General features: G+C 44.4%; 1 protein-coding gene across 1 annotated transcript in view; it reads left to right on the forward strand.

Annotated features, from left to right (window-relative positions):
* Nucleotides 1-25,548, forward strand: part of fpgs (folylpolyglutamate synthase) — a 29,548-nt gene extending 4,000 nt beyond the window's left edge. The window contains exons 3-16 of the mRNA XM_033049255.1: nucleotides 154-207; nucleotides 888-952; nucleotides 2,454-2,568; nucleotides 3,232-3,309; nucleotides 3,423-3,484; nucleotides 3,958-4,060; nucleotides 5,101-5,178; nucleotides 7,419-7,566; nucleotides 13,125-13,226; nucleotides 17,674-17,771; nucleotides 20,947-20,999; nucleotides 21,112-21,187; nucleotides 23,192-23,261; nucleotides 24,085-25,548. Coding sequence (XP_032905146.1) covers nucleotides 154-207; nucleotides 888-952; nucleotides 2,454-2,568; nucleotides 3,232-3,309; nucleotides 3,423-3,484; nucleotides 3,958-4,060; nucleotides 5,101-5,178; nucleotides 7,419-7,566; nucleotides 13,125-13,226; nucleotides 17,674-17,771; nucleotides 20,947-20,999; nucleotides 21,112-21,187; nucleotides 23,192-23,261; nucleotides 24,085-24,506 — 1,524 coding nt within the window. The 3' untranslated portion in view covers nucleotides 24,507-25,548. The remainder of the gene's footprint in view (nucleotides 1-153; nucleotides 208-887; nucleotides 953-2,453; nucleotides 2,569-3,231; nucleotides 3,310-3,422; nucleotides 3,485-3,957; nucleotides 4,061-5,100; nucleotides 5,179-7,418; nucleotides 7,567-13,124; nucleotides 13,227-17,673; nucleotides 17,772-20,946; nucleotides 21,000-21,111; nucleotides 21,188-23,191; nucleotides 23,262-24,084) is intronic.
* The last annotated feature ends 1,560 nt before the right edge of the window (nucleotides 25,549-27,108 follow it).

The raw sequence follows: 27,108 nt of genomic DNA on the forward strand, positions 1-27,108 counted from the left end.
GCTCCATCAACCATTCCCACCCGTATTCTGCTTTATATAATTTCAACCCAAGTCTATTCCACAGCCTCTATATCACAAATTAAATCGTCCAGTACTTTCCTCATTTTATCTGTTCTTTTGGAACAGTGTATAACCTGTGTCTTGTGTTGGTAGATCGAGGAACTGGACCAGCTTGCCATCATTCATGTGACTGGGACAAAGGGAAAGGTCAGTTCTTAACAGAAGCACCGTAAATACAACTTCACATCATTCAGTCAATGTTTTGTGTTTATATGATCTGGAACTCACTGAAGTTCTAATTGACGTGATGATCCTGATCCAGAACTAACTCGGGGGCTCAAACTGCTTGATTTATCTCTCACTTAAACATTTAGATCTTGTGTTTTCCCTTACTGAAGGGAATCGATGCAAGAATGTGCTCGGGGAATTGATAAGGTGGGGAGAGATAGGGAAGGCCCTCCTGAATGCATCCTCAAGCTAATCTGCTAAGTGGCAAAGTCTTGGAAGTTTGGAGGTTTGCAAGGTTTGCAATGAGGGTGTGCCTCATTGGAAGAAGGGCTGTAATTCAACTGAGCTGGATGAAGATATGGTTGAGATGAACTGTAGAAGGAAATGAGAAAAAGTCCCTTCTTTTAAAAGAGCATCCACTCTCCCTTTGGGAAATGCATGGACAGAAGGTGAAGGGGAAGTGGCTTTAACCTCTGCTGTTGTTTGCCCACTGTTATTTGATCGCTGGGGTTATTATTTACAGGTGGGACCTGCATCTTTGTGTCAATGCCCTGATGATGTTGTGCAGATCACTTATGGAAGTTAATGATCCACAATTGTTGTTTTGTGTATGTAGTTGTCAATCCTTTGGTGACTTGATTTTCTTTGGCTTATGACAGGGTTCCACGTGTGCATTTTGTGAAAATATATTACGTAATTATGGATTGAAGACTGGATTTTACAGGTAAGATTAGATTTGTTTTGATCTTGTTCCTCTTGAAATGTTAAATACACATTCCTGCACGTAAGCACTTGGTCATGGTAACATTAGGCAAAAATGTGTACCTTTGTCACTGCCAGTTAATAAAAGTATCCTATGATGTACTTTAACAAAGTCATAGGGCAGCACTGAAACAGCCCTTCGGTCCATTTCGTTGGCATAGTGAACATTAGTCCCATTTGCCTGTGATTGGCCCCTATCCCTCTAAACCATTCTAATATATATAGCTGTCCGTTTTTGAGCGCAATTAATAACAATATGTTCACAACACAACATTTTAAAACCACTTTTAATATTAAAATTAAAATTATTTGTACATGGTCAAAATGTTTCTTTGGAAATTGACCTTGGCAATCTCAATTGGTGTAGGAAACCGATGCACTCATATTGGATATGGTGAGGAGCAGACATTAGAAGGGATTAAGGTGATTCATGATGGCGGTACAGAGACACCATTACAGCTGGCTTGAAGACTGAATCCTGTTTGTAATGAATCCAGGATGGCAGAAAGTGGAGTGTCCCCACTCTACAATGCTGCAGCTGAACAGATCATTATCTCACCATTAATGAGAAACACGAGCTGACATGGCTACAGAAGCTGTTTGTTTCATGAATGATGCATTGGTTTGTTCATCATCACGCGCCTGGTGCTGGTTGGCAGGCAGGGTTAGAGAAATGCTTGTTTCTAGACTAGAATAATTGTGTTGCTTGTGGCTGTAATTAGTTTGAAAAATGGATTATTTCTACTTTATTAATGATGGAATGTCACTGTCATGCTTTGTGCCAATTTTCTATTACATATTGATATATATATTTTGAAAGAATCACAAGGCGGTAATTAATAATAAAACATACATATGCTTCCTTTTTTTAAATCCCTTTTCCTCCTTTTATGTTTGTTTCATATCTCCATTCATAAATTCTTCCCCTGATGTACTTATGATTGCTTTGCTCTTGCTATCTGGATTTTGTGTTTATGTTATACCTCAACGCCCCAGCCGTACCATTCTCTTTCCCTGGTCCATGGTTTTTCTACTCTGGTTCTTGTGTGAGATGTCAAACTGAAATCTAGATTGGTGCTCCATTACCATACAGAGGGGATACTGTTGTGAGGGAGGTGCTATCTTTCAGGTTTCACATTAGACCAAGGCTGCTTTTACTCGGGAGGACCCACGGCATTTTCAAGAACAGCAAAGGCGTTTTCCAGAAACCTGACCAATATCTATCCCACAACCCGTAACACAGTAGCAGGTTTAGGACATTAGGTGCTGCTATTTGTTGGAGCTTGACATGCAATAACTGGTTGTTCCATTTCCTCAACAGCAGCAATGACAAATTTGCTCTGAAACATAGCGAAAAGATGCAATGAAATTGCAGGTCTGGTTCAGTGCTTTTGGTTTGTACACATGAGCATTCTTACTGCGTTCTTTACTATTTACATGTTATAATCATCTCTTATAAACAGTTCCCCACACCTAGTGCAAGTGAGGGAGAGAATTCGGATCAACGGCAAACCAATCAGCAAAGATCTCTTTACAAAGTACTTCTGGCAAGTGTATAACCGATTGGAAGAAACAAAGGTAAGAGGTCATCTTTCGTCTGGGTATTTTCTGTTTGCTTTTTGCAGTCTTTCTGCAAGCATTAACTTTTGTCACAATATTTGTGATATGCAAGAATGCTTCTGGATCTGGACGGTGGATACTGTGATGATTGGCCGTAGCATATACTCCCCCAATGAGAAACCTTGGATTCCTTTTTCACTTGTTTGGCTTCTAACTGTGTTTTGAAGGTACTTCCAGTTTGATAAGGTCGAACGTGAGTGGATCTTGATCCAGTGATGATGAAAGCATTAGCAATTTATTCGTTCGGTATTGGGATGATTTGAATAGTCAGTGAGTTTTCCCATGCATCGGTAGTTCTTTTACATTGAAGAGGTGTTATAGTTTGGGTAATTCTGTCACATTGATCATCTTGTTGGCGATACATTACATCAAAGATGCACTCCTGAAGATCGGGTGACATTTTCCTTTGTGGAATAAGTCTTTAATCGCATGATTTCCTGATTTGACTTGCAGAATGTAATTTGCACAAACATGAATTTTGTGGTCTTGCAGCGATGATGGTTGTTGGGAGGCCCTGGAATAAAGCACTTTGGAATTCTCCAGAAGCAGGATATGAACCAATACTAAATGGTCTTATTTTTTTTACCCCACCCCTCCCTCTTGTCTGGATGTCCTCCACAGGACCGTGACTCCGGGACTATGCCTGCGTACTTCCGTTTCCTCACCATTCTTGCCTTCCACATTTTCCTGCATGAAAAGGTAAGGTATTGAGTTGGGTGAGTAGTCTTGAGATCTGCCCATTATGTGACTAATATTTATGAGGATAATTAAAAGAACACAATTTTAAAGTATTATTTCTCGTGTTTCTTCAGATTGACGTCGCAATATTAGAGGTCGGAATTGGTGGAGCTTATGATTGTACCAATATAATCAGGTAATAGATTTCAGTTTGCTCAGGGATGTGTCTGTGATGTCCAATTTCATCTGTGTTTAATTTAGAGGCACAGGGTGGAAACAAGCTGTTCGGGCCACTGAATCCATGCCAACCAACCTTCGCCCATACACTCGTTCTATCCTAAACACTAGGGGCAACTTATAGAAGCCAGTTAACCTACAAACCTGCACGTCTTTGGAATGTGGGAGGAAACCGGAGCACCAGAAGAAAACACACGTGGTCACAGGGAGACATACAAACTCCTTACAGATAGCACCAATAGTCAGGATCAAACATGGGTCTCTGGCGCTGTAAGGCAGCAACACTACTGCTTCGGCACTGTGCCACCCCGGTGGTCCTCCTCATTTTCACCAAATATTGCAGATTTAAGTATGGCTGTGTCTTCATCATTCATTTAGTCTTCTTCATTCACCCTGTGATATTCTCCTTGTCTGTTTGTTTGAATTGTACAGGCATCCCGTAGTGTGTGGAGTGTCATCACTGGGGATAGATCACGTCAGTATCCTGGGTGACACCATGGAGAAAATAGCATGGCAGAAAGGAGGAATATTCAAGGTAAAAGGAAGCTGCTGCCAGGCCTGATCTAACAGTGGACTGTAAATACCTTGAATGTAAGCGTCATATCTCCAGCCCTGCCCTGCTCACATTGTGGCCTGACAGGTTTGGGTACTCAAGAGCTCTCTTTTTGAAAGCTGGGAATCTCTCCTACTGAACACTATTCAAAATGTTTTTTAAAAATCTGTTTGTATTTATTGGATCTTTGCCCTTTTGACTCATCAAAAATATTTTGGCATGGATCAATTTTTTTTTTTTTTTTTTTTTTAATTTATTTATTAGTAGACATATTATAAAATGTAGTTACATATTATAGTAAAAAAAAACTTTTCATATACATCAGTCATACATTACTAAAATTTTCCATTATCAATTACTTCTGCTTCTAGTATTTTTATTTTTATAGAAAGCGAGAAAAAGAGAGGGTAGAAAGTTACAAATAAAAAAGAAAGCAAAAAAAAAAAAAACACAACAGAAAAACAAGGGAGGTGGAATGGGTTACCTGTAATACATCAATGGAGATAGGTTCGTAGGTTATAAAGTATAGCTTTTCATCTGTTCCTGAGTTCAAGTTTCAGCTGGGTCCTCGTGCTGTGCCAATCTATCCCTTCAGATAGTTAATGAATGGAGCCGGCATGGATCAATTTGACATGTAAATGTAGTTTTTTACTTTAGAGTTACAGCGTGGAAACAGGCCCTTTGGCCCACCGAATCATCGCTGACCAGCGATCACCCCGTACTTTAGTACTATCCTACAACATTAGGAGTAATTTACAATTTTACAGAAGCCAATTAACCTGTAGGTCTTTGAAGAAACCGGACCACGCAGAGAAAATCCAGGTGGGCAGAGGGAGAACGTATATACTCCGTACAAACACCCGTAATCAGGATCGAACCCGGGTTGCTGTGCTGTAATCTACAGCTGCTCCACAGTCCTGCTCTTTTCCCTCTTTGTGTGGCACCTTGCACCTCTGCTATTGCTTAGTAACACTAATTTCCACTTCTGTGGTGAACTGTCTAGTTTTTATTCTGTTTTCCAGCCGGGAGTCCCAGCATTCTCAGTGCCACAGCCCAGTGGACCAATGGCTGTTCTCGTTGAAAGAGCAAAAGAGATTGGAGTAAGTTAAATTGGAGTGGTTGAGAACGGAGTATTCCTGTCTTACTGATCATTTGTTTACCCCTGAAAGGGCTGCATTTACTGTCCAGTTCCATTTGCCTTTTGGGAAGATGGTGTTCCCACAGTGCTAGGGTCCTGGGGAGTGTTGTAGAGCAGAGGGATCTAGGAGCACTGCTACATAGGTAGATAGGGTGGTCAAGAAGGCAATCGATACATTGCCCATCATCAGTTAAGTCATTGCATCTAGAGGTTGGGATATGACATTACAGTTGTATAATACGTTGGTGAGGCCAGGTTTGGAGTATTTTGTTGAGTTTTGGTTACCCTGCTATAGGAAGGGTGTCATTAAGCTGGAAAGAGTGCAGAGAAGATTTACAAAGATGTTGCCAGAACTCAAGAGCTTGAGCTTTAGGGTGAGTTTAGGCCAGCTAGGAATTTATATGCAGGAGGCTGAGGGGTGATCTTGTAGAGGTGTATTAGATCATGAGAGGAAATAGATAGGATGAATGCATAGGTTTAAGGTAAGAGGTGATAGTTTTAATAGGAACCTGAGGGGACGTTTTCACATGGTGGGTCATGGGTATATGGAACAAGCTGTCAGAGGAGGTAGCTGAGGCAGGTACAATTACCACATTTAAAAGACATTTAGCCAGATGGGAAAGGTGTAGAGAGATATGGGACTAGATGGGCATCTTGGTCAGATTGGGCAAGTTAGGCAAAAGGGCCTGTTTTGGCACTGCATGACTTGAGTACTATTGGGTAGGGATTTACATATTTAGATCCAGAGTTGATGAAGAACGGACAGTATATTTTCAATTGAAAACAATGTGCACGTTGAAGGGAAACTAGGTGTAGGTGTTCCCATTGTTCTTGTTCATCTTGGTAGTAAGGTTTGTGGGCCTGGGAGGTGCTGTCAGGTCTGAGTGAGTAATTGCAGTGTACTTGGAGTGATATACACTGGATAAATGGATGTTCTGGGCATTGGAATGGTGGCAAGCTGTGAGTGGTTAGCTCAGCATGCATACAGGCAAGTGGAGCATACTACATTGTGCTCTCGCTTGTGTCTTGGATATGGCTGAAAGGTCTATGAATGTCAGCAGGCCAGTCACTCAGAACAAGATACCCAGCCACATAAACTTAACCTCATAGCCACAGTATTTTTGTGGCTGCTCCAGTTGTTGAAGAGCTCCTATTGTCATAGAGCTCCTATTATTGCTCTATGAGGGTCGCTAATAATCAAAATTATTAGTGACCCTCAAGATATTTATGGTGAGGGACTGAAGGTCAAGGATGGGTGGCTGGACTCCCCATTGTTGGAAGTGTCCAGTGCCTGGTAATTTGGTGGCACGAATCTTATTGCCTGGAAGCATAGGCTGCTACATTAGCTGAGACGTGGTGAATGGAATTGAACATTATAATAACTAAAGATGGCATCACCTTGTGCGGAGACCTCTGCATGTCATTACGCATCAAAGATGCATGTCTCTTAGAATTAAAAAAAACAAACATATTTTATCCTGTTCCTAAGTTCTTACTTGAGGCTGTCAAAGGTACCTATTATTGCTCTATGGTGGGTCCAGGCATAAAAGTCACATTACCATGGGTTCAACCTCATCTAGTCTGCTGCATTGGCGTGGCATAGTATTCTATTAAGTTAATGGTGGCATTTACAGATTTCAGGAGGTATGGATAAACCTCCAACTTTGTTTCCCTTGATCAGGTTGCTGAAGCCATTCTGTTAATATACACTTGACCTCATATCCTCATTTCCTGGCTGTACCTCAGGATGGACTCTAGTTCGTGCTTCATGCCATGTTTACTGGACACCGCTTTCGCCTCAATGGTTCGTGTGCTCACTGAGTCGGAACGGAATTTGGATTCCGTGCCAAAGCTTTGAGCTCAAAGATCTAGATGTGCTCTGGTGTGGCGCTGAGAAAGGTGCTGTTTCTCAGATGAAATGTTTTTATCAGGCCCTTTCATCTCAGTTGGAAATTTAATATTTCAATAATATTTACCCCCATATTACAATGTTACAAAAAAGCAATCCAGCTAATTTTTCATATGCTGGTTGTGTTACCTCTGTAGCTTCTACATTACAATAGTGAAATCCACCTACCACCTCACCTGATTACCCCTCTTAAACCTGACAATAAGTGGTGATGTTTGGTCACAAGAGCTGAGACTAATTTGGGATGCAATCACTATGAACATTGATCTACTCCTGAATTCTTCTGTCCCCAGTGTTCTCTGCAGCTGTGCTCAGATCTGGAGGACTTCCAGTCTGAGAGGGAGAAGCTGACCTTGGGTTTGGCCGGAAACCACCAGAAATTAAATGCATCGCTGGCGTTGCAGCTATGTCGGGAGTGGCTCCAGTATCATCACCACCCAGGTTAGTTAGTTAGTTTATTTATTACCAAGGTACATTGGAAAGCTTTTGTTGCGTGCTAACTAGTCAACTGAAAAACAAGAGGTCTGCAATAGCCTTTGCTCTGTGGTTTATTAATTATATATCGAATGTGGAAACCTTATGGTTTGGGTTGAGAAACTTTGGATTTGATTGTCCTGGACAATTGCTTCACTTAATATGGTTTGTTTCTAACCCTCGCCTTGACCACATCCCAGCACTTGCATTAAGCAGTCAGGGACCCACCTAAGTTCCCCTTTGTACAGAAAGCATTGTGGCTCTCACTTGCATTGATTTTTCCCGTGCTGGTTCTTCGCCATGTTGGTGCCTCTAAGATTGGTAACTTCCACTGGTTAAACTGCACCTTATCTAGCACTCTTGACACGCTTGGGTCATAAAACTGTACAATATGGAAACAGACCCTTCGGTCCACTTTATCCATGCCTACCAAGTTGGTATACAGGGCTAGTCCCAGTTGCCTATATTTGGCCCAGAGCTCTCTCAAACCTTCCTATCCATATATCCAAATGTCTTTTAAAAGTCGTAATTGTGTCCACTTCTATAATTTCCTCTGGCAGGTCATCCTAGATATGGACTACCCTCTGGGGGGAAATTTTGCCCCTCAGGTGACTCCTAACTCTCTACCCTCTCACCTTAAGCCTATGCTCTCTAGAATTAGAATCCTCTCCCCTGGAAAAAGACTGAGTGTTTATTATATAATGATCCTCATGAACTTGTACACCTCAATAAAATTTCCCTTTGGCCGACTATGTTCCAAAGAAAAAAATGTTAACTTCTCCCATAACTCAACCCCGATTATTAGGTATACAATTATAACAATTCTGAACTTGCGGTAAAGGTTAGCAAAGCTTGAGGATGGAACTTTTCACAAATAAGCTTTTAGTCCAATGTCAAGAAGACCTTGAACAGGATTATAAAATGATTTGGATGTAGCATTCTGAAAGTCTAGAACGGCTTGATGTGGATGCAATATCCAGAACATTTAGTTGAGGTCTAGCACATTTAGGTGCAGCATCCAGCAGCTGTACAGGGTCGTACATCAAAAACAGTGTCTGGATGTGGGGGTTAGGATGAATGCACAGTTCTTTTCCCAGTGCAGGGGAATCGAGAACCAGAGAACATCGGTTTAAGATAATTGGGGCAAGATTTATTAGGACCCTAAGGGACAACATTTTCTATTTGGAGTGTAGTAGGTATATAGAATGAGATGCCATAAGAAATAGTGGATGCAGATACAATTACAACATTTAAAATACATTTTGACAGATAAATGGATGGAATGGTTTAATGGTATATGTGCCAAATGCAGGCAAACAGGACTGGCTTAAATGGGGCAACTTGGTCCACATGGTTGAGTAGGTCTGAAGAGGCTGTTTCTGTACTGTATGACTGACTTTATGACTGATAACAGGTGCCGCACAACTTGGCTGCAGTGTCCAAAAAATCTCTAGTTAGAAGAGGTCTTGCATCCTTTGGGTGCAGTATCTAGTCAGTGACACTCTTCAGACAGTTGCAGCTGCAGTTTTCTGGTCTCCCAAATGAGTTTGATAAATCAAATCAAAATTACGTCAATTTTTGTTCCCGGATAAAAATTGGCAGACTCATTTTGCACACAGCTCCCGTAACCAGCAGAGAGTGGAGACTTTAATCTTTGATTTTGGCGTAAACCCAGATGTGGGCAGATAGTTTTGCAATGCAACTGCAAAACAGTCTTTCACTTACAGGGGTTAATGATTACAGTTTTTATATTTACTTTTAGATAGATAGATAGATAGATAGATATAATTTATTGCCACACAACCAGGGTTGGTGGAAATTTGGGTTGTCAGCAGCAGTACAATAATAAAGAACACACAATAAAACTGTAACACAAACATCCACCACAGCATTTATCACTGTGGTGGAAGGCACAAAAATTTGGCCAGTCCTCCTCCATTTCCCCCCCCGTGTACAGGACCAGAGTCCAGTCAGTCCAGGATCGGCTCTTCCTCACCGGAGACCGCGGCTTTAGATTGTTGTAGGCCGCAGGCCGGCGGTCGAGATTTAAAGTCCCCTCCAGGGGTGATGGTAAGTCCATGCCGCACCCGCGGTAGAAGTTGGCCGCGGGCCGGCAGTGATGGCTTCTTCTTCCCCCGGGTCCCCCACGAGGGATGCCGGGCTGTAGACGCCGCACCAGCAGGAGCTCTGCAGACCGCGGCTTCAGGCTGCGACTTCAGGCTGCCGGCTGCCCCGGGCCAGCGAAACGGAGCGCTCCCCTCCAGCGAGCCCCAGCGAGGGTCGCCCGCTCCACGCCGAGAGTCCACGCTGCGCCCGCCGCTGAAGCCCCGGGCGTGTCTCCGGGAAAGGCCGCTTCGATCCTTGATGTTAGGCCACGGGGGAGGCGACCTAGAAAAAGTCGCCTCTCCATGGAGGAAGCGACCAAAGTGGTTTCCCCCTTACCCCCCCCACACCACCCCCCACACAAAACACACGAAGAAACACAAAATACACACTTTAAAACATACTAAAAAATTTAAAAAAGCTGGAAAAACTGACGCGCTGCTGACATGGCTGCACACAGAGGAGCGCCCCCTACAGACTTCTGCTTATTCTTGTGGAATGCATGTCTTTATTTAAACAGTAGCTGAAGGTGGGGAAAGGACATTGACACAGCCCAGTCAAAGCTTAACATGGCCCCTTCACCCCATATTTGGCTAAAGTCAATAATTAACCCAGGGTTCAGTTCCTCTGTCATCTCAGCAAAATCTATCCGGGAAAGTGACCAATCACTGATTAAATTGAAGATTGCTGAAGGTTCCAGCATCTGCAGTTCCTCAAGTCTCCATTTTACTGTTCCACAGCAAAATCTTCTCAAGGTATGGCTACTTTGAAGACTCTGAAGAAGGGTTTTGTGCCAAAACCTGCCTATCCATTCCCGCCGCAGATGGTGCCTTACTCACTGAGTTCCTCCAGCAGTTTATGTTTGTCTTGCTCCTTAAACTACAGCCTGCCTGCTAGTCACATATCACAATTGCTCAATATACTCTGTCCTCCAGTAATAGTAACCTGAACATTGAGGACATGTGTGGGTTTAATATAATGAGTTAGCTTAGTTTGAATTAAGATAGAACACAGTTTGGGCAATACTTGGTCCTGTGGGAGAGAGGAGAGGGCTGAATGGTGAAAATCAGCCAGGGGTCCAACTGTTATTCACAGCTTCCATACTCTATGGTTGGATGTTTCTGGGCTGGAAGGAGAGACAGTGCTGGACCTGCTCTAGGGGTGAGGTGATGATGGAGAGATTGATTGATTGAATCCTTTATTTATCATTCAGACCTTTCGGTCTGAACGAAATGTTGTTGCCTGCAGCCATACATGTAATAATAACAACACACAATAAACACAAATTAACATCCATCACAGTGAGTTCAGCAAGCACCCCTTCACTGTGATGGAGGCAAAAGTCTTAGAGTTACTGTCTCTTCCCTCCTCTTCTCCCTCTGCGCTGAGGCGATACACCACCGGGCGATGGTAAGTCAGTCCCGCGGTTCAAGCTCCGCGGCCCGGGGGTGGTCTAAGCTGCCGTCCTCCAGTCCAGCGGATGCAGCTGTTGCCACGGGAGCTCCGGAAAACAGGCACCAGCCTGTGCCCTGCGAGCTCCCGACTATGTCGTCCACTGGCCCGCGGCCAAGCCCCGGATTCAGGTCGCTGCCGCCAGAAAGCCGCCTCATCCACCGGATGACATCGCCCATGGGTAATTTTTACTTTCATATTCGTTTACGGTTCTTGGTATCACTGGCAAGGTCCATCCATGATCATCTTCGACTTGAGGATATATTTTAAAGTGAGCCATGATGCTGCCTCCTAGCACCAGAGATCTGGGTTTGATCTTGACCTCGGCCGCTGCGTGTGTGGATTTTGCACATTCTCCCTGCGTGGGTTTCCTCTGGGTGCTCTGGTTTCCTCCCACGTCCCAAAGACGTACAGGTTTGTAGGTTAACTGCCGTCTGTATATTTGTCCCTGGCGTCTTGGGAGTGGATTCAAAAGTGGGATTACATAGAACTATTACATAGTTCTATATTGATTATATGGGTTACATAGAACATAGTCAGTGTGGACTCGGTGGGCCGAAGAACCTGTTTCCATGTTGTGTCTTTCAATCAATCGCCCAGAGTCACCTATAAGGCAGATTGGGTACAGTTGACAAAATGTCTCCCATTTCACATTTCACACTTCAGTAGTTTTATGATTGCCATTATTGAGACCAATACTCTAAACTTGCTGATCAAAGTGTGTCGGGTTGGAATGCAAAATAAATGTCACTGTTGTTGGAATCCAGCTGAGACTTGCCTACTGCTTCCCAGGTCAATGGGGCTTGTTTTCCGTGGAACTACCTGTGTAGCAATAGTATGGCCATGAGTTGAGACAGTAAATGACCAGTTGGTGAAGAAGTGTGGTATTACATGATACCTTTAAGTCTGGCACAATGTCAACAAAAAAAGTTCATATGTGTATAACTTACCCAACGGTGGGACTACCTATGTCCACATGGACTAGTTACTGTAGAAGGTGGCTCAGTGCCACCACCTCGTGGGTAATTTGAGATGGGCATTAAAATGCTGGCTGTACCAGGCTCCCTCCCATGTGAGAGCATTCTGGTGAAGGCCCCACCCTGCTTCCCTTTCTCAGATGCTGCATATCCTGCTTGGCATTTCCAGCATTTCTGGTTTTATTCCAAGAATTAACTGCCGGGCAAAACTCTCGTGGTTAAAAGACAAATACTCAGAGCATTCTTTGTCCTCACTGATGTCCATTGAGAAACTCAGTCCCTGCTACACACTGATTACTTTGCTGATGGAGATCAGGATCATGGTCGTTCCTGGTGTCCTAGCTCGGAGTCATGGTCTCTGTCAAACCTCATCGCTGCAAGAGGGAGGTCACCTAAATTCCACATTCAAGGGGTAGAGCTACTGCCTACTTTCCCTTCAGCACCCAGAAGCAGACACAGACACCTCTCTGCATTGCAGGCTTCCCCAAAATGCAGGCGTCCTATAAAGCTATCCTTATAGAGACCTTCCTTCAGGAGACCACACGTGTAATGGAGATCCCTGTACGAACAGCCTTCCTCAAACCGCATGTGACTGAGAGATTGCCTGGATGTATCTCTGTGGTCTCCCTGCACAAAGACCATGCTTCCTGTGGTCATTCTTCTTTGCCAACCTTACTCTTTGAAGAGGTCACTCTTCCCTTTGTAGCACCTTCCCATCCCTTCCTACACATCCAGCAACAAGTCCTTCTCAGAACTGGAAGAATGTAACCCTTTTTTTTATGTCCCTCTGAGAGTTGGCTGCAAATACTGAGCGAGGTGGTGGGGGGGGGGGGGGGGGGGGTAAACACTGATTGACTGACTTACAGTATGCAATGATGGGTAATTTTATGTTTTATGCAATGAATGTGACGCTGTCAATTTTGGTATTATTTTCAGTGGTTGGGTTGTTTCAGGTGATGGGTTCCTGACATCTTGAAATTCTGTTTCTTGCAGATTTCCCACAACTCCAGGGAAAGCAGGACCATGCTGAGCAGCACTTGAAACAGAGCTTGCCTGTCAGCTCAGCTTTCTGCCCAAGCACAGCCATGGTGGAAGGTAACCCTCGTGAATCCCATGTGTACAGCTGTCCCTGGCACTCCGTGCTTTGTAACTTCAGGACCCTGTGTACATAACGTCCAGTTTTGTGGAATTTATAAAGTGTAGCAGTATTTCTGGTCCATTGGGGCAGCACCAGTGATTTTCCTGCATGTTTCTGGGAGGTTGACTTGGGGCACTTGATACAGGTCTGTCCACTCTCGAATCATTCTAACCATGCAGCCACTGTGAAAGGATGGCTCTCTCACCGTGTTGGACTTGCCAGTGTTGGGTCATTGGGCTCACAGGATGGGGAACTTGACATGAATTTTATAATTAGCTGCTCCCTTTTCAAGATCACCCAGCTGACTTGTGCTACCCGAGTGCTTCACTACCTGAGCTCATGCGCAAAACTTCTGACTGAATGGCCAGGAAAGCCCGCCTGTGCTTTTCTTTGAGCCTCTTTGGCATTGTATTTGGAGCTATTTCAGTTGTAGTTGGAGAGATGGAGGAAATCCCATTTATCTGCATTTACTTTATTGACTAAGCGAGTTCGGTATTCCGACTGCGCATGCCCAGGTCATAGGTCACTAGCTATAAAACAGTCTTGGCAACGGTGTGCAGGCTTGCGTTTCGTCCGTAGTCGGGTCGGGGTCGGCTCTCCGTCGCTACGGGTGCTGTGGGGGCGTCCCCGTCCCCTCCCCGGTGTCCCGTCCCTGTCAGGAAGTGTCGAGGGTGGCCCCGGACCTGCAGCCGCTGGCTCCAGCTTGGCTCTGCCTATCTTGCCGGGTTGGTCCCGGCAGCCCTCCACCTCCACTCCCCTCAGTCCGACACTGAGATCCTGCTGAAGATGGGCAGCCGGGGGTGTAGGCAGCCCGGCCCAGGCCGGGACCCTCACTCCTCCTTGGGGTTGTGGATGAAGCTGTGGGCGCCCCCCCCCCCCCCCCCCCCCCCCCTTGTCTCCCACTGAAAAAAGACAAAAAATCAGACCATAAGTATACTCACTGTATGTATAGCGCTGAGATCTATTTACCGTTACAGCTTACGACTTTTGACAAATCCCATGATTCTTTGTGTTTTCGGAATATCGAACTGGCTTATTGCAACAATGACTACACTTCAGAATACGTCCTTGTGATAAAACATGGATACATTCAGCAACTCACTTGCCTCGTCCTCCGGGCACGGAGCCTACGCATTGTGGCCGAGGAGGGAAGTAGCTCGGGTCGCTGTGAGCGGCCGCCAGGACCGGACAGCGGAACTGACCACCACCTCAGCGCCTTCTGCCGGCCCGCTCACCTCTGGCAGTGCTCTCCGTCTGCAAACCTCTCTCCTGCCGCTCGCCAGCCTCGCTTATGTCAGCCACTTTCTGCAAATCCCTAAATTCTGACAGCCGAGTAACCTCAATTGGTCCCTTGATCGCGCTGTCAGAATTTAAGGATTTGCGGGAAGTGGCTGACATGAGCGAGGCCGGTGAGCGGCAGGAGAGAGGTTTGCAGATGGAGAGCACTGCCAGAGGTGAGCGGGCCGGCAGAAGGCGCTGAGGTGGTGGCCAGTTCCGCTGTCCGGTCCTGGCGGCCGCTCACAGCTACCCGAGCTACTTCCCTCCTCGGCCACAATGCGTAGGCTCCGTGCCCGGAGGTCGAGGCAAGTGAGTTGCTGGCATGATCCCCAACCCCCTCCTTCCCAACACTCCTGCCCTCCCTGCAACTTTACCCCTGGCCAGACTCCCCTCACGCTGTGAAAGGAACTCTTTCCCCCCCCCCCCCCCAGCAGCACTGTCCTTTTACAGCCGCTTCCCGTCAGCTGCCAGCAATGAGGGATAGACTTGGCTATCCCTCAGTACAGCAGCATCGTTCTTGATGTTGCTGTACTGAGGGATAGCCAAGTCTATCTTTCTTGGCTAACAACCCTCCAACTTCGGCTTCCAAGACACATGTAAATTTTTGTTGCCTTATTTTTGGGTAAAAAAATAGCGTCTTCATTACCGGGAAATACAGTATTTAAAAAACATTTAGCACCAAGAAATCTACTTACCACATTATTGGTACACAAACTCCATTCTTCTCTCTTTGTTTCCTAAGATACTCTTAAGATAATGACAATCCATCTTTGAAAAACCCGCCAAGCGCAGTATGCAGTCCACGGTGTAAAGGCAGAATTTCAGCTGCCTTCAGCTCCACTTGTCATTGACGGCTTAAAGCAGCGTTGACGGCACACACTTTCGCGTATTACATGTACTGCGGATGAAAGGCATGGAGAATTATGCCTACCTAAGAGATCGATCTCTTATGTAGGTATAATTCTCCCATGCCTTTGCTATTTATATTTAATAATTACCATTTTATAATTTTAGTCCGTTAATAATTACCATTTTATAATTTTAGTCAGGGTAGGCATTGCCAACCTTGCTTACCGTGCCGGCACGTGCCTGGCTTTCACCCATCTCTCCCTTCCCCTGGCAGCAACGCACAACTTTACCATATGTTCTTGGTGGGATGATGAACACACAACGTTTTGTGTTTGGTCAAGGATCGAGTGATAATGGTACTCTTGGTAATTGCACCCCAGTGGATGGTCTGTGGGTGCATGGTGAGGAATAGGACAGATCAACAGTAGCTGCTGCAACACAGCCTTATGCAGGTGCTGCCTTCTAGTGGACTTCAGTAGTAAATCACTTTATAACTGCAGCTTAATCCCAGCACAGAGGGAATGTTAAAGCAGAACACCATTCAGCCCACCAAGTCTTTGCAGGTTCTTTAATTCATGCTGCTCCCTGAAATGGGCTGTGGGGCATTTTATGACATTGGGTTCAAATAGAAGTGCAATTCAGCATGGTTTGGAAGAGCATCGTGTTACAGAAGCTGCATTCAGATGGAAAGGCAGAGTTATTTATATCGGGATATATTTACAGTAAGTTGATGTGTGGTGGTTTGGCTTCAAACCAGTGCTGCAGGAAGCGGATCAGCCCAAGGTTGGTTTCAGGGACCAAGCTGATTCCTGCATGAGTTCTTCCTGGTTTGATTCCCAGGTGGCCCAGCTTTTAGTGTAAACATGCCCCTTTGTTCTGGAGGGGAAAACGTCTTTGTCTTCTATGTGCATGAGTTAGATCACAATTAGCTTCTTCTTTACTCAAGCAAATAGTCAAATGTATTCAGTTCATTCCTATAATTAACCTCTGAGGTTTGGCCGCATTACTTTGGTTTCAGTATTCTTGTAGTCTGGAATCTATTACCAATGTGGGCAGATGATGATCCAGTTGCCAAACCAGCTGAGCAGTTGGAGCTTTGAATTGGAATGGTATTCAAGCTTTATCAGGTTTGGTCAATGATGTGGGCATTGCTGGTGAGGGCAATCTTTGTCCTTTCCTGAATAAATTTAGAGCTGAATAAACACAGAGCTGCACCTTGAATCTCACACAGAAACATAGAAAATAGGTGCAAGAGCAGGCCATTCGGCCATCATAGAGAGCAGCTAAGATTTGTTCCCCTTGCTGTGGGTCAGACATCACGTATGGACCAGTCTGGGTAAAGATCACACACTTCCTTCCTGAAAGGAATTTCGTAAGTCAGGCGATTGATTCCGACAATCCAGTGGTTCAAACGTTGCCAATACAGTCATAGGATTTTAAATTCCAGATTTATTTAGTGAGATGTATTTGAATTCTCCAACTGCCATGGTGGGATGTGAATATGATGCCTGGTCACTTGTGGTCCAGATCCCTTGCTTAATAATTCAGTAACATGACAACAGCAATGCAAGGGAGAAGAGGAGGGAAGAGACAGTAACTCTAAGACTTTTGCCTCCATCACAGTGAGGAGGTGTTTGGTGAACTCACTGTGGGGGATGTTAATTTGTGTTTATTGTGTTTTGTTATTATTACATGTATGGCTGCAGGCAACAGCATTTCGTTCAGACCGAAAGGTCTGAATGACAAATAAAGGTATTCAATTCAATTCAATTCAAGTTAGCTGAATAGGATAAGAGAAAGTCCATGTTGAACATAAATTACACTGGAGATCTGTTTGACTGACTGCCGTATTAATTGGCTGGGTTCTTTCCACTGGTTATTATTGCTGTTGGAGTTTGCTTATTTTTAATGATAGATGGGATTCACTTGTTTCTTGTGTCACCCTTGGCTTGTGGATCCAACAGGAAGGTTTGGAGGTGTTATTCCAGGGAGGAGTGTCTCCATCACCAGGGAATAGAGAGCAATGATTTTCATTGGACTGAGTGACAATGATCCTAAGTGGATTGGGAGTACGGAAGGGGTAGACGTTTGCTGCAGACAGACGTTAGCTGCAGAATTTATGAGCTAGGGACTGAGGTGGTGCTACCTGTGTCCCACCAGATGTTTGAGTGATTTCTTGTGGAAGATGAAGAATTTGCAATGAAAGTGCATGTTTCTCCACAAGGTGATCTGGGATTTACTTGACATGTGAACCTTTTGTCTCTGATTTTACTCCAGGATTACGCAATACTGAATGGCTGGGTCGTTCGCAGATCCTGAAACGTGGCTCTGTGACATATTACATTGATGGTGCTCATACGATTGGTAGTATAAAGGTTTGTTGGCATAACATGGGGTCTGCATCTTTATTAGAGCTGCTTAGAGTCTGTATTTGTGTCAGAATGGTTTGTTGAGTGCCACAAACCCTATCAGCTCCTCATTCAGAGGTTTTCTGAGCTGTTAAAGCTTGCCTCTAAGGCATCTTGCTCCAGTGCTATCCATCCACTACCCCCAATCCCCAACACACTGAGCTCCATCACTCACTTGCCCATGGTGCACACTTGCAAATTAAATCCAGAAACTGCTTCACCGGAGCAGGGGAAAAGCTGCTGAAGTTTGGTTGTGCATTGAGTAGTACAGCACAGGAACAGGCCCTTTGGCCCACAACATACGTGTGGAATATGATCCTATATATAAATGTACCTCTCTGTAGGCCTCTTAAATAACACTATCGTATCTGCCTCCACCATCTGTTATCAGGCAACTGAACCATCAAATAAAGAGCGGGTTCTGAGCTTGACCCATGGACTATCTTTAATGAAACTTTACTGGACTTTATCTTGCAGTAAATCTTATTCCCTTTATCATTATCTGTACACCGTGGATGTCTTGATTGCAATCATATATAGTCTTTTCGCTGATTGGATAGCACGCAACAAAAACGCTTTCCACTGTACCTCAGTACACATGACAATAAACTACTAGACTAAACTGCCCCAAGCAGCATATGCCAGGCACCCACCACTCTGTGTTTAAAAAATAAAAAATAAAAAAAATTGCCCAGCACATCTCCTTTAAACTATGCCTCCCTCACCTTAAAGCTATGCCCTCTAGCCTATGACTTTCCACCCTGGGGAAAAAAGGTTCTGACTGTTCACCCTATCTATGCCTCTCATAACTTGACATATTTCTATCAGATTTTCCACCCCCCAGAGAAAACAATCCAGGTTTGTTCAACCTCTCATTATAGCTAATACTCTCTAACCCAGCCAAACATCTTGGAAAATGCTTCCTGCACCCTCTTCGAAGCCTCCACATTCTCCTTGTAATGTGACTATCAGAACTGCACACAAAACCCCAAATGCGGCAACATACACCCACCTCCACCATTCAATAAATCGACGGCTGATCTCTTATGTCAGTAAAGATTAATTACCAACTAAGAAAGGAGAGATGTAGAAATATGGAATACTGGTTTACAAAAGAAAATTGCTGGAGTAACTCCGTGGGTCAGGGAGTGTCCCTGGAGAAGATGGATAGGTGACATTTTGGGTCAGGACCATTTCTTCAGGCAAGAAAGAACCGTGTTTTGAGACGTCCAGCCAGTGCAAATGTCATCTTTGCATTTACCTTGCAGTATTCTCTTGCAGTAAAGGCCAACAGACTCTTTGCTAGCTGTTCCTTCACATCAGTTACAGTGAATCATGCAGTAGGATGCCCACATCTCTCTGAATATCAACTCGTTTTAATCTCACGTCATTGAGAAATACTTCACTTTAGTTTTTCTTCTACAAAATTGATTACCTTGGATTTGTCCACATTAAATTCCATTTGCCATGTCTGCTAATTAACCTAGCTTGTCAACATTGCTTGCAACTTCTCTGCTGCCCCCATGCTCCCACAGAGCCTTTGCTGGTTTTGGCAATATTCTCAGCCTTTGCCTGCAATCTAATGCTGCCTTTAAATGACGTTGTTTGTGACGTCTGGACAACTTTTCCACTTGAGTGTTTATGCTTTGGAGGGATGTTTGCTCCAAGCTATGTATTCAGTCTTCAAGTGTTAGCCATTGCTTTTTTTTCCCCTTGTTGGTTCTTTTAATACAATTTTCTAATCTTTTAAAGTCATCTCACACCTGTGTAATGTGCTTTGTATAGACTTAAGAAAATCATTTTGAGCTAAACTAAATTAATTTCAGTGCTTTATGCAACATTCTATTATGTTGCAATTAATCTTTTCTAAAAGCAACATGATTAAATCATTAGGTACACAAAATTGCTGGGGAAACTCAGCGGGTGCAGCAGCATCTATGGAGCGAAGGAAATAGGCGACGTTTCGGGCCGAAACCCTGTCTGAAGTCTGAAGTCTGAAGAAGGGTTTCGGCCCGAAACGTTGCCTATTTCCTTCGCTCCATAGATGCTGCTGCACCCGCTGAGTTTCCCCAGCAATTTTGTGTACCTTCGATATTCCAGCATCTGCAGTTCCTTTTTGAACACATGATTAAATCATTGCTTCCTCTTCATGTCCTCCAGAGATGTTGCCTGACCTCCAGCACTTTTTTTTTTGTAAATTAACATCTGCATTTCTTTGTGTCTCCTGCTAATTAATACTTTCTTGTTTTAGAAAATTAAATGTAAAATAGCCTCCATGCAATGATCTACAAAACCAACCCTTCCATGCCCTTAAGAATTAGCCCTGCACCCCTGCCTCTTGTTCAGAGTCCTGATCTACTTGTAGATTGTTATTGTCCCACTTTTGTTAAATGCGTTGTTTATAAGCGAGTTCGGTATTACAACTGCACATGCCCAGGGCATGGGTCATTCAGCATAAACATTCTCACCAGCTGAGCTACTGTGTGTGTGGGTCGTAGCTCCTCAGCTGATGGGACCTATTCTCACTCTCTTTGAAGGAGGCGCCAAATACTCTGGTTATCCTTACCGATCTCCATTTGTTTTGACTTCCTTTATTTCCCCCCTGCCTGCCTGCCTGCTGTCACCACACGCACCCAAATGTATAAAGCCTTTTACATAGCTGTAGTTATTCATTTTGCAAGTATCGTTTTCCAGCCTATCCCATGAATTAAAACCCATTTCTCCCAGATGAAGCTTTGAGCCATGTTATCAACGCTCTGAAATAATTGACACTGGCGCCAATCTGTTCCCGACTTACCTTGTGGTTGTAATTTTTAATTGTGACCTTTACCATTCCATACTCCTTCCACAGAACCTCCACCTTATGTGCTGTCCACATAATCATTTTCCCCATGCGCCACAATAACTGGATCTTTTCTTCCCACAAGTTCCGCTGCTGCCCTGAGAAGATCTCCTTAACAGGAATGGGACACATGATTCAGGACTCGTGCTTAACTGTGGGGTGGATAGTGGGAGGGGTTGTATTGAGCAGTGTTTTGGAGAGAAGGGGAGTTGGAATGATTTTCAGCAGGGAGGAGAGTCTATATGTTGTGGGGAATTGATGCTCTTTGACGAGAGCGTTCTAACTCCATTCTTGTTTCAGGCCTGTGTCACCTGGTTTCGGGAGCAATCGTCGAAGGAAGCTAAATCAGTGAAGTAAGTAACGCTCTCTATGTGGGAGGGTTATAAGGGTTGCTGCCCATTCCTCTCAGCTGAAGTATCCGTTACCTGTGTGGCGTTTTCCTGGATTCTGTCTTTTTTCTGATAGGGGTCCTGTGGTCCGCTTGCTGCTTTTCAACACTACAGGCGAGAGAGATGCTGCTGCGCTCCTCAAGCTGCTGGCGGTAAGACCTGCTTGACGTTTATGGTGGTATCCCAGTGTTGAAGGGCTTGTGTGTTGGCTGGTTGTCTTTACAACAGAGAAGGAGAGTGTGTGTGTCTGTGTGTGGAAAACTATCCAGATGACACCGGCCGCTAAGCTGGGCCAGTCTGCTGGGCTAAGAACGTCTGCTGCTTGGGCAGGTCCCGTGTCTATGTGTTGGGACTGACTCCCAGTGAACTGGTGTCTGCACCACCCACTGGATCCTGTCAAGTGCCAGCAATGCGTGCTGGCACCTTGTGACGACCTGAGCTTTGAAGTCGGCACATTCATGGTGCAGTGTACACGGATGGGGAAGTATTAACCTGGCAAGCATGTTCAAACTACCTATCCATTCCCTCCCTCATCCATCCAGGAGTCTCATTTCACCCGAGGATTATGAACCTTTGCAGTTCCACAGCTGGGGAATAATTCCAGTCTTGAATGTATTTATGATGAAGATCAATAGATTTTGGACATCCAGGGTTGTGAGGATTGGGCATGGGAATAAAATTAAAACAGCTTCTTGCGTCTAGTGCAGCTTCTGCCTTGTGTAGGTGACTGACCACTGCCAATCTCTCCCAGGGCCACGGACCCCCAGTTAGTGGGCCCTGCCATAGAGCAGCAGATGCATTGAGCCGAATGCTGGGGCTATGGGAAAGTGATAACATGTTGCACTCCTTCTCTGGTTACTCAAGTTCTTGTCTGGGTGGGACCTCTACTTTCTCTCCCCCAAAACACCCTGTTCTGTTCCTTGCTGTCTTTGTTGAGGCAGCGCTGGGAGTTAATTTGCCTCCTGAAATCCATTCCGATCGCATTTAGCCTTGGAGCTGGCTGATATTAATTGTGGCTGAGAAAATCGGCTTTAGAAATATGCCAGTAGGTGCTGCCGATGATAAAAGGTTATTGGAAACCAAGCAGAAATGTAACCAGTCCAAGCGTACACGGTTACTGCAAGTTACAGGATAGAAACTAGATCTGGCAAGTGATTTGCCTGTTGACTCCCCAAGTTCTAAGTCAACACGCGTCAGGAGTGTGATGAGATGTTTCCACTGCCTGGATGAGTGCAGCTCCTGCAATCTTGGCATCTTGGCATCCATCATCCTGCCAAAGCAATCCCACCAGGTTGGCACCCGTCCTCATCCCCAAATATTTCCACCCACATATATTACAGCAGATGCCACGCTTGGTTGGATGTGTAGGTTTAAAGTGGTATCTTAAAGAAGGAAAAGACTGAAGGGTTCACTTGAATTGCAGAGTCAGGGGTTTGGCAGTAAAAGGCAAGACCACCACTGGTAAAGTAAATGAATGTGGGGATGAGCTAAAGGACAGGATCAGCATCATTAATTACCAGACCAGCTAATTTGCCTCCTGCAATCCAGACCGATCGTATTTAGTCCGGTTTTTGCCATGGAGCTTGCTGATATCAATTGTGATATCAATATCAACTTTGAGTCAGCTGCAGTAACCCTCCTCTGTGTTGTCAGTCCTTCGGTGAGGGTGAATGCTAAATATGAACCATTTCTGTGTAGCTTCCTGAACAAATTTCTTGCAGCTCTGAATCTTTTTTTGGCTGCTGGGTTGACAAAACAATTCTTTAACCTTCTTAATAACATTGTACTACTCCAGTGAAGTTTACAATAAAGAGAGAGGGGAATATATATTTTTTTCTGCCAAATTGTGTAAGCTACAAATAATAGAAAAAAATGTAATATTACTTGTGTTGGAAAGATAATCTTTAAGTGAATGTCACAAGTTAGCTTCCTAAAGTAACACGCATTTGATGTAATCATTGCCCCTATGGCATTGTCAAATTGCTGATTTTGGGAGTTGCAACAACGACCATGGCTGTTCAATGATTAGACATGGGAGGTGGTTGTAAGGAATGTCCCTCTTTTATCCAGGGTTGGTGCTTGGCACAGGCAGATGAAAGTAGGGAAAAGGAAATGTTTACTGCTCAAAACATAATCTGATTTGTGGTTTCTTTCAGCCATGTCAATTTGATTTTGCTGTTTTCTGCCCCAACCTCTTGGATGTAGCTCAGAAGAATCCGAATCCTGGTAAGCCCACTGTTCATAAGCAGTTTCCTTGTAGTATTATGGGCCTGTCCCACTTACGTGACTTTTTTGGCGACTGCCGGCACCCATCATAGGTCGTTGCAGGTCACCAATAATGTTCAACATGTTGAAAATTCAGTGGCAACCAGAAAGACGGTACGACTCTTTGGGTGACTGAGGAGACTACTCACGACCATACACGCGACACCCTGGCGACATGTCACGGGGTGAAGCCTGTATGGTTGTTAGTGGTTGTCCAAAGAGTCGTACCTTGTTCTGGTCGCTGCTGGATTTTCAACATGTTGAAGATTTTTGGCGACCTACTGCGACTATGACGAGTGCCGGCAAGTCGCCGAAAAAAATTGCATAATTGGGACAGGCCCATTAGACTAGAAACTGGAGCTCTTATTGGCTCCTTGACAAGCTAAGTTGGCGAATATTTCTGAGGTTGTGTTGCGTGGGTGAACATTGTAAAATATTGTCTAGTATTGGAAATGTTCGTGTGTGGTGGGTTACGGCACTATCTGCCGTAACAGTAGCTTAAGACTAAATTTGTGTAACTTCTTGGAGATGCTATTTTGGGAGAAAGATTGTGTTCTCTTCTCGAATCTCAAGTGGATGGCTCGAGTTCCTACCAGCTGACATTTAAGCGACCTAAATCTAATTATGTTCTAGTTCCCCCTTGCTGTTGGTGGAATCCTGAGCCTGCCCTCTTCTCCCAGCAGCATTTTGATGAATTATTTCCAAGCTTGGCATCCTTCATAAGAATGTGCAGGAAAGTTTTTCAAGGTCTGGATTTGATACACACAATTTTGTAATGTTTCAGATCAGAAAAATTACACTGTGTCTTTGGAGAATATGCTGAGCCGGTGCCTTGAGAATCATCACGCTTGGTGCAAGCTGACAGAGGTGAAGAGGGACAATTTGTGGGGCTCTTTGGGAAGTGCTCTGGAGAGCCCAGCCGTGTTGGTCAAGAAGGGCGACTTGGATGGGGGAGAGTTGCTGATGAATGAACTGGAATGTGAGCTGACGACGGCCCGTGCACTTGTCTTCCCCTGCATCAACAAGGGCTTGCAGTGGGCGACACAAGGTTGTGACCCTGGCCTCCAGCCTGCCTTGGCTACCCCCCTACACATCGCGGGGACGATGGCACTGAAGGAAGCTTCCACCTTACAGATCCTGATCACGGGCAGCCTCCACCTAGTGGGCGGGTGCCTGAAACTTCTCGACCAGTCTTTGTCTCAGTAAAAGCCAAATGTGTGTGTGTGTGAGTCAGACATGGCTTCACAGCCCTCTCAGGAGGATGGGTGGACGGTTGCCAGGTCCAATGTGATATTGATTGTACTTGACTCTATTCAAGCGCGATAACTTGAAATGTGAAGGGACACCATTAACTGAGTCCGGTAGAATCTGCGATGAACTCTTGCTTTCAATCAGCCCAAAGTAGATGTGTGATTGGATCTTGGCATTTTATTTTTCAGGCATGATTAGTGTGTGAAATGATCATCCAGTTTTCAAGCCTAATAATATGTACAGTTTAAAAAAAAATTTGCACATGCATTATTTATTAAAAGATAATTAATTATCATGGTTGTTATAAATAAGGCAGAGAGCCAGGGATTGTGATCTGGGTAGTGTCACTTTGAAACTTTGGCTGATAGTGCTTGTATGGTATGGCTGAGGTTTCTCAATCGCTTCCTTCCAAGCACTGCTAGCTCAAGATGGAGGAGGGGGGGTGGATGCTTCAATGCACTTTGTGGCTCTTTTTTATCAGAATTTATTTTGAAGCCATCCAAAATATGGCATTGTAAATCATCATAACGTGAAAGAAACAACCCACACCACCAACAATGTCTGAACGGTGAACTCGCAGCGGAGCAGCCCAATGCATTTCAGAGTGAATTGAGACTAGTTTCGCTGTTGGATAATTGTAACACACAAAGCAGGATGGGTTTAATTATACAACACCCCTCAGTGCGAACGACAGTGGAAAGCTGTGTCAGTGGGATTTCACCAAGTCAGGCCTGGAAGCAGGCAGGTGGATGGCCTGTCGACACTGCTGCTCCATGCTCGGTCAGAGTTGGTGAAGTCTAGTGAAGTTCTAAATCAATCCGCTTTATCTCTGTAAATATCAATAGAATCAACATCTGCAATAATTTAAAACAAATTGGATTCAGCTCCTCTGTTCCAGAGTTCTAAGAACTTCAAGAACTTTCTGGAATGTTGTGCTGTGGAGAGATCATGTGCCTTATACCATATGCAAACTAACATGTTAATACCTTTCTTTCACTGTTATGTGTTCATATTCAGGTTATAATGAGAATGGCAATGTGCCAAATGAGGCTCGATACCGTTCCATTTGTGATTCCACTGTGTGGTATATTTTAATCTCAGCAGTGCCGTAGAGGGTAAAAGAGAATTTTAGATCAGGATTGCAGGAGAGATCAAAGGAGGAGTTCTGTACATCATTTAGTGGTTAATTAGAGGAGAGCTGTTGCAGCTGGAGATCAGTTGCTGCTTCAGTAATTACCACCGTCTATAAGCATTGAAGCACAATCTGTAAATGTGTTTTAGTGCAGAGTAAAATGCACATAGTTAAATTTAACTTGAAGAATTAAGTCGCAAAGTGCTGCAGTAATCAGCAGGTCAGGCAGCATCCCTGTGACCCGTTGAGTTACTCTAACACTTTGTGTTTTTTTTTGTAAGCCAGCACCTGCAGTTCCTTGTTTCTACATCTTGAGGAACAATGTGCTTGTTCCTGATTCCAATGCAGTGGCTCTAAGGCTATGGTGTAACTAGTACTGTGAGTCAATGTCTACAACGAGCACTTCTGTTGACTGGCCTTAGCATTGTCAACTGATGATTGCTTCGGTTCCATTATGCCGTCTTAAGTTCCTGATCCGGAGTGTATTCCCAGCAGCATTATAGTCAGAGATGTTATAACGTTCCCTTTGAACACAGCGAATGTATGCAGACCATGTTTCAGTTTGTGTTCATTCCCATTGCATTGCCACTCATGGAGTTCACCAAGTGCAGGCCACCAGCAGCTCGGAGACAAGCTGAAAGCCTTGTTTTTCATATTGCAGGAGCTAACGTCTTTGTCTTGCGTATGGCGTGCACAGCCTAAAGTTGTAGGTCAACTTGTTCTATTTAATCTATTTGTTTGTGCACGTCGGTTGATTGCATTAGTCGAAACAGGGTGGACCATGTGAAGATAGGTATATGGACGGGAAAGGAATGGAGGGTTATGGTCTGTGTGCAGGTAGATGGGACTGGGTGAGAGTAAGTGTTCGGCACAGACTAGAAGGGCCGAGATGGCCTGTTTCTGTGCTGTAATTGTTATATGGTTATAAGGTTGCAATCTTCCACCCCAGGAGCTAACTGTAAAGTAGCCTTGATAGCAGGTTCCAAGATGTTCTGAAATTTCAGACTGGTGACACGAATAAGATGATCTGTGAATCCAGGAAAAGATGAGCGTTCAAATTTTCTGTTTTTGACCTCCCGAAAGAAATGTCTGGAACTGCGTGCAATTGGCAGTTGAAGAGGAATGTTAGTTCCCAAAATAGCCGGCTGTAATAAATGGATCTAAATGTTGACAGTAGAAACAGGAAACTATTTAAGGGTAGCTTTCAAACTTTAATTGTGAAGTGGAAGTTCAATAAATCATTAAACTTAAATAGGTCAAGTCAGCTGTGTTAGGGAGAATAAATCTTAAATTCAAGCTTGCTCTCTTGTGTTCCTGGTAGTAGCGTTAAAATCTGGTCTAATTAAGGTACTATTTTCCTTGTGCCTGTGCATGGAAAAAGTACCTGCTGTATAGTTTATTCTACAATAATGCCCCATGGAATAT

This window comes from Amblyraja radiata, chromosome 32 (assembly GCF_010909765.2).
Source record: "Amblyraja radiata isolate CabotCenter1 chromosome 32, sAmbRad1.1.pri, whole genome shotgun sequence".
Lineage (NCBI taxonomy): Eukaryota > Metazoa > Chordata > Chondrichthyes > Rajiformes > Rajidae > Amblyraja > Amblyraja radiata.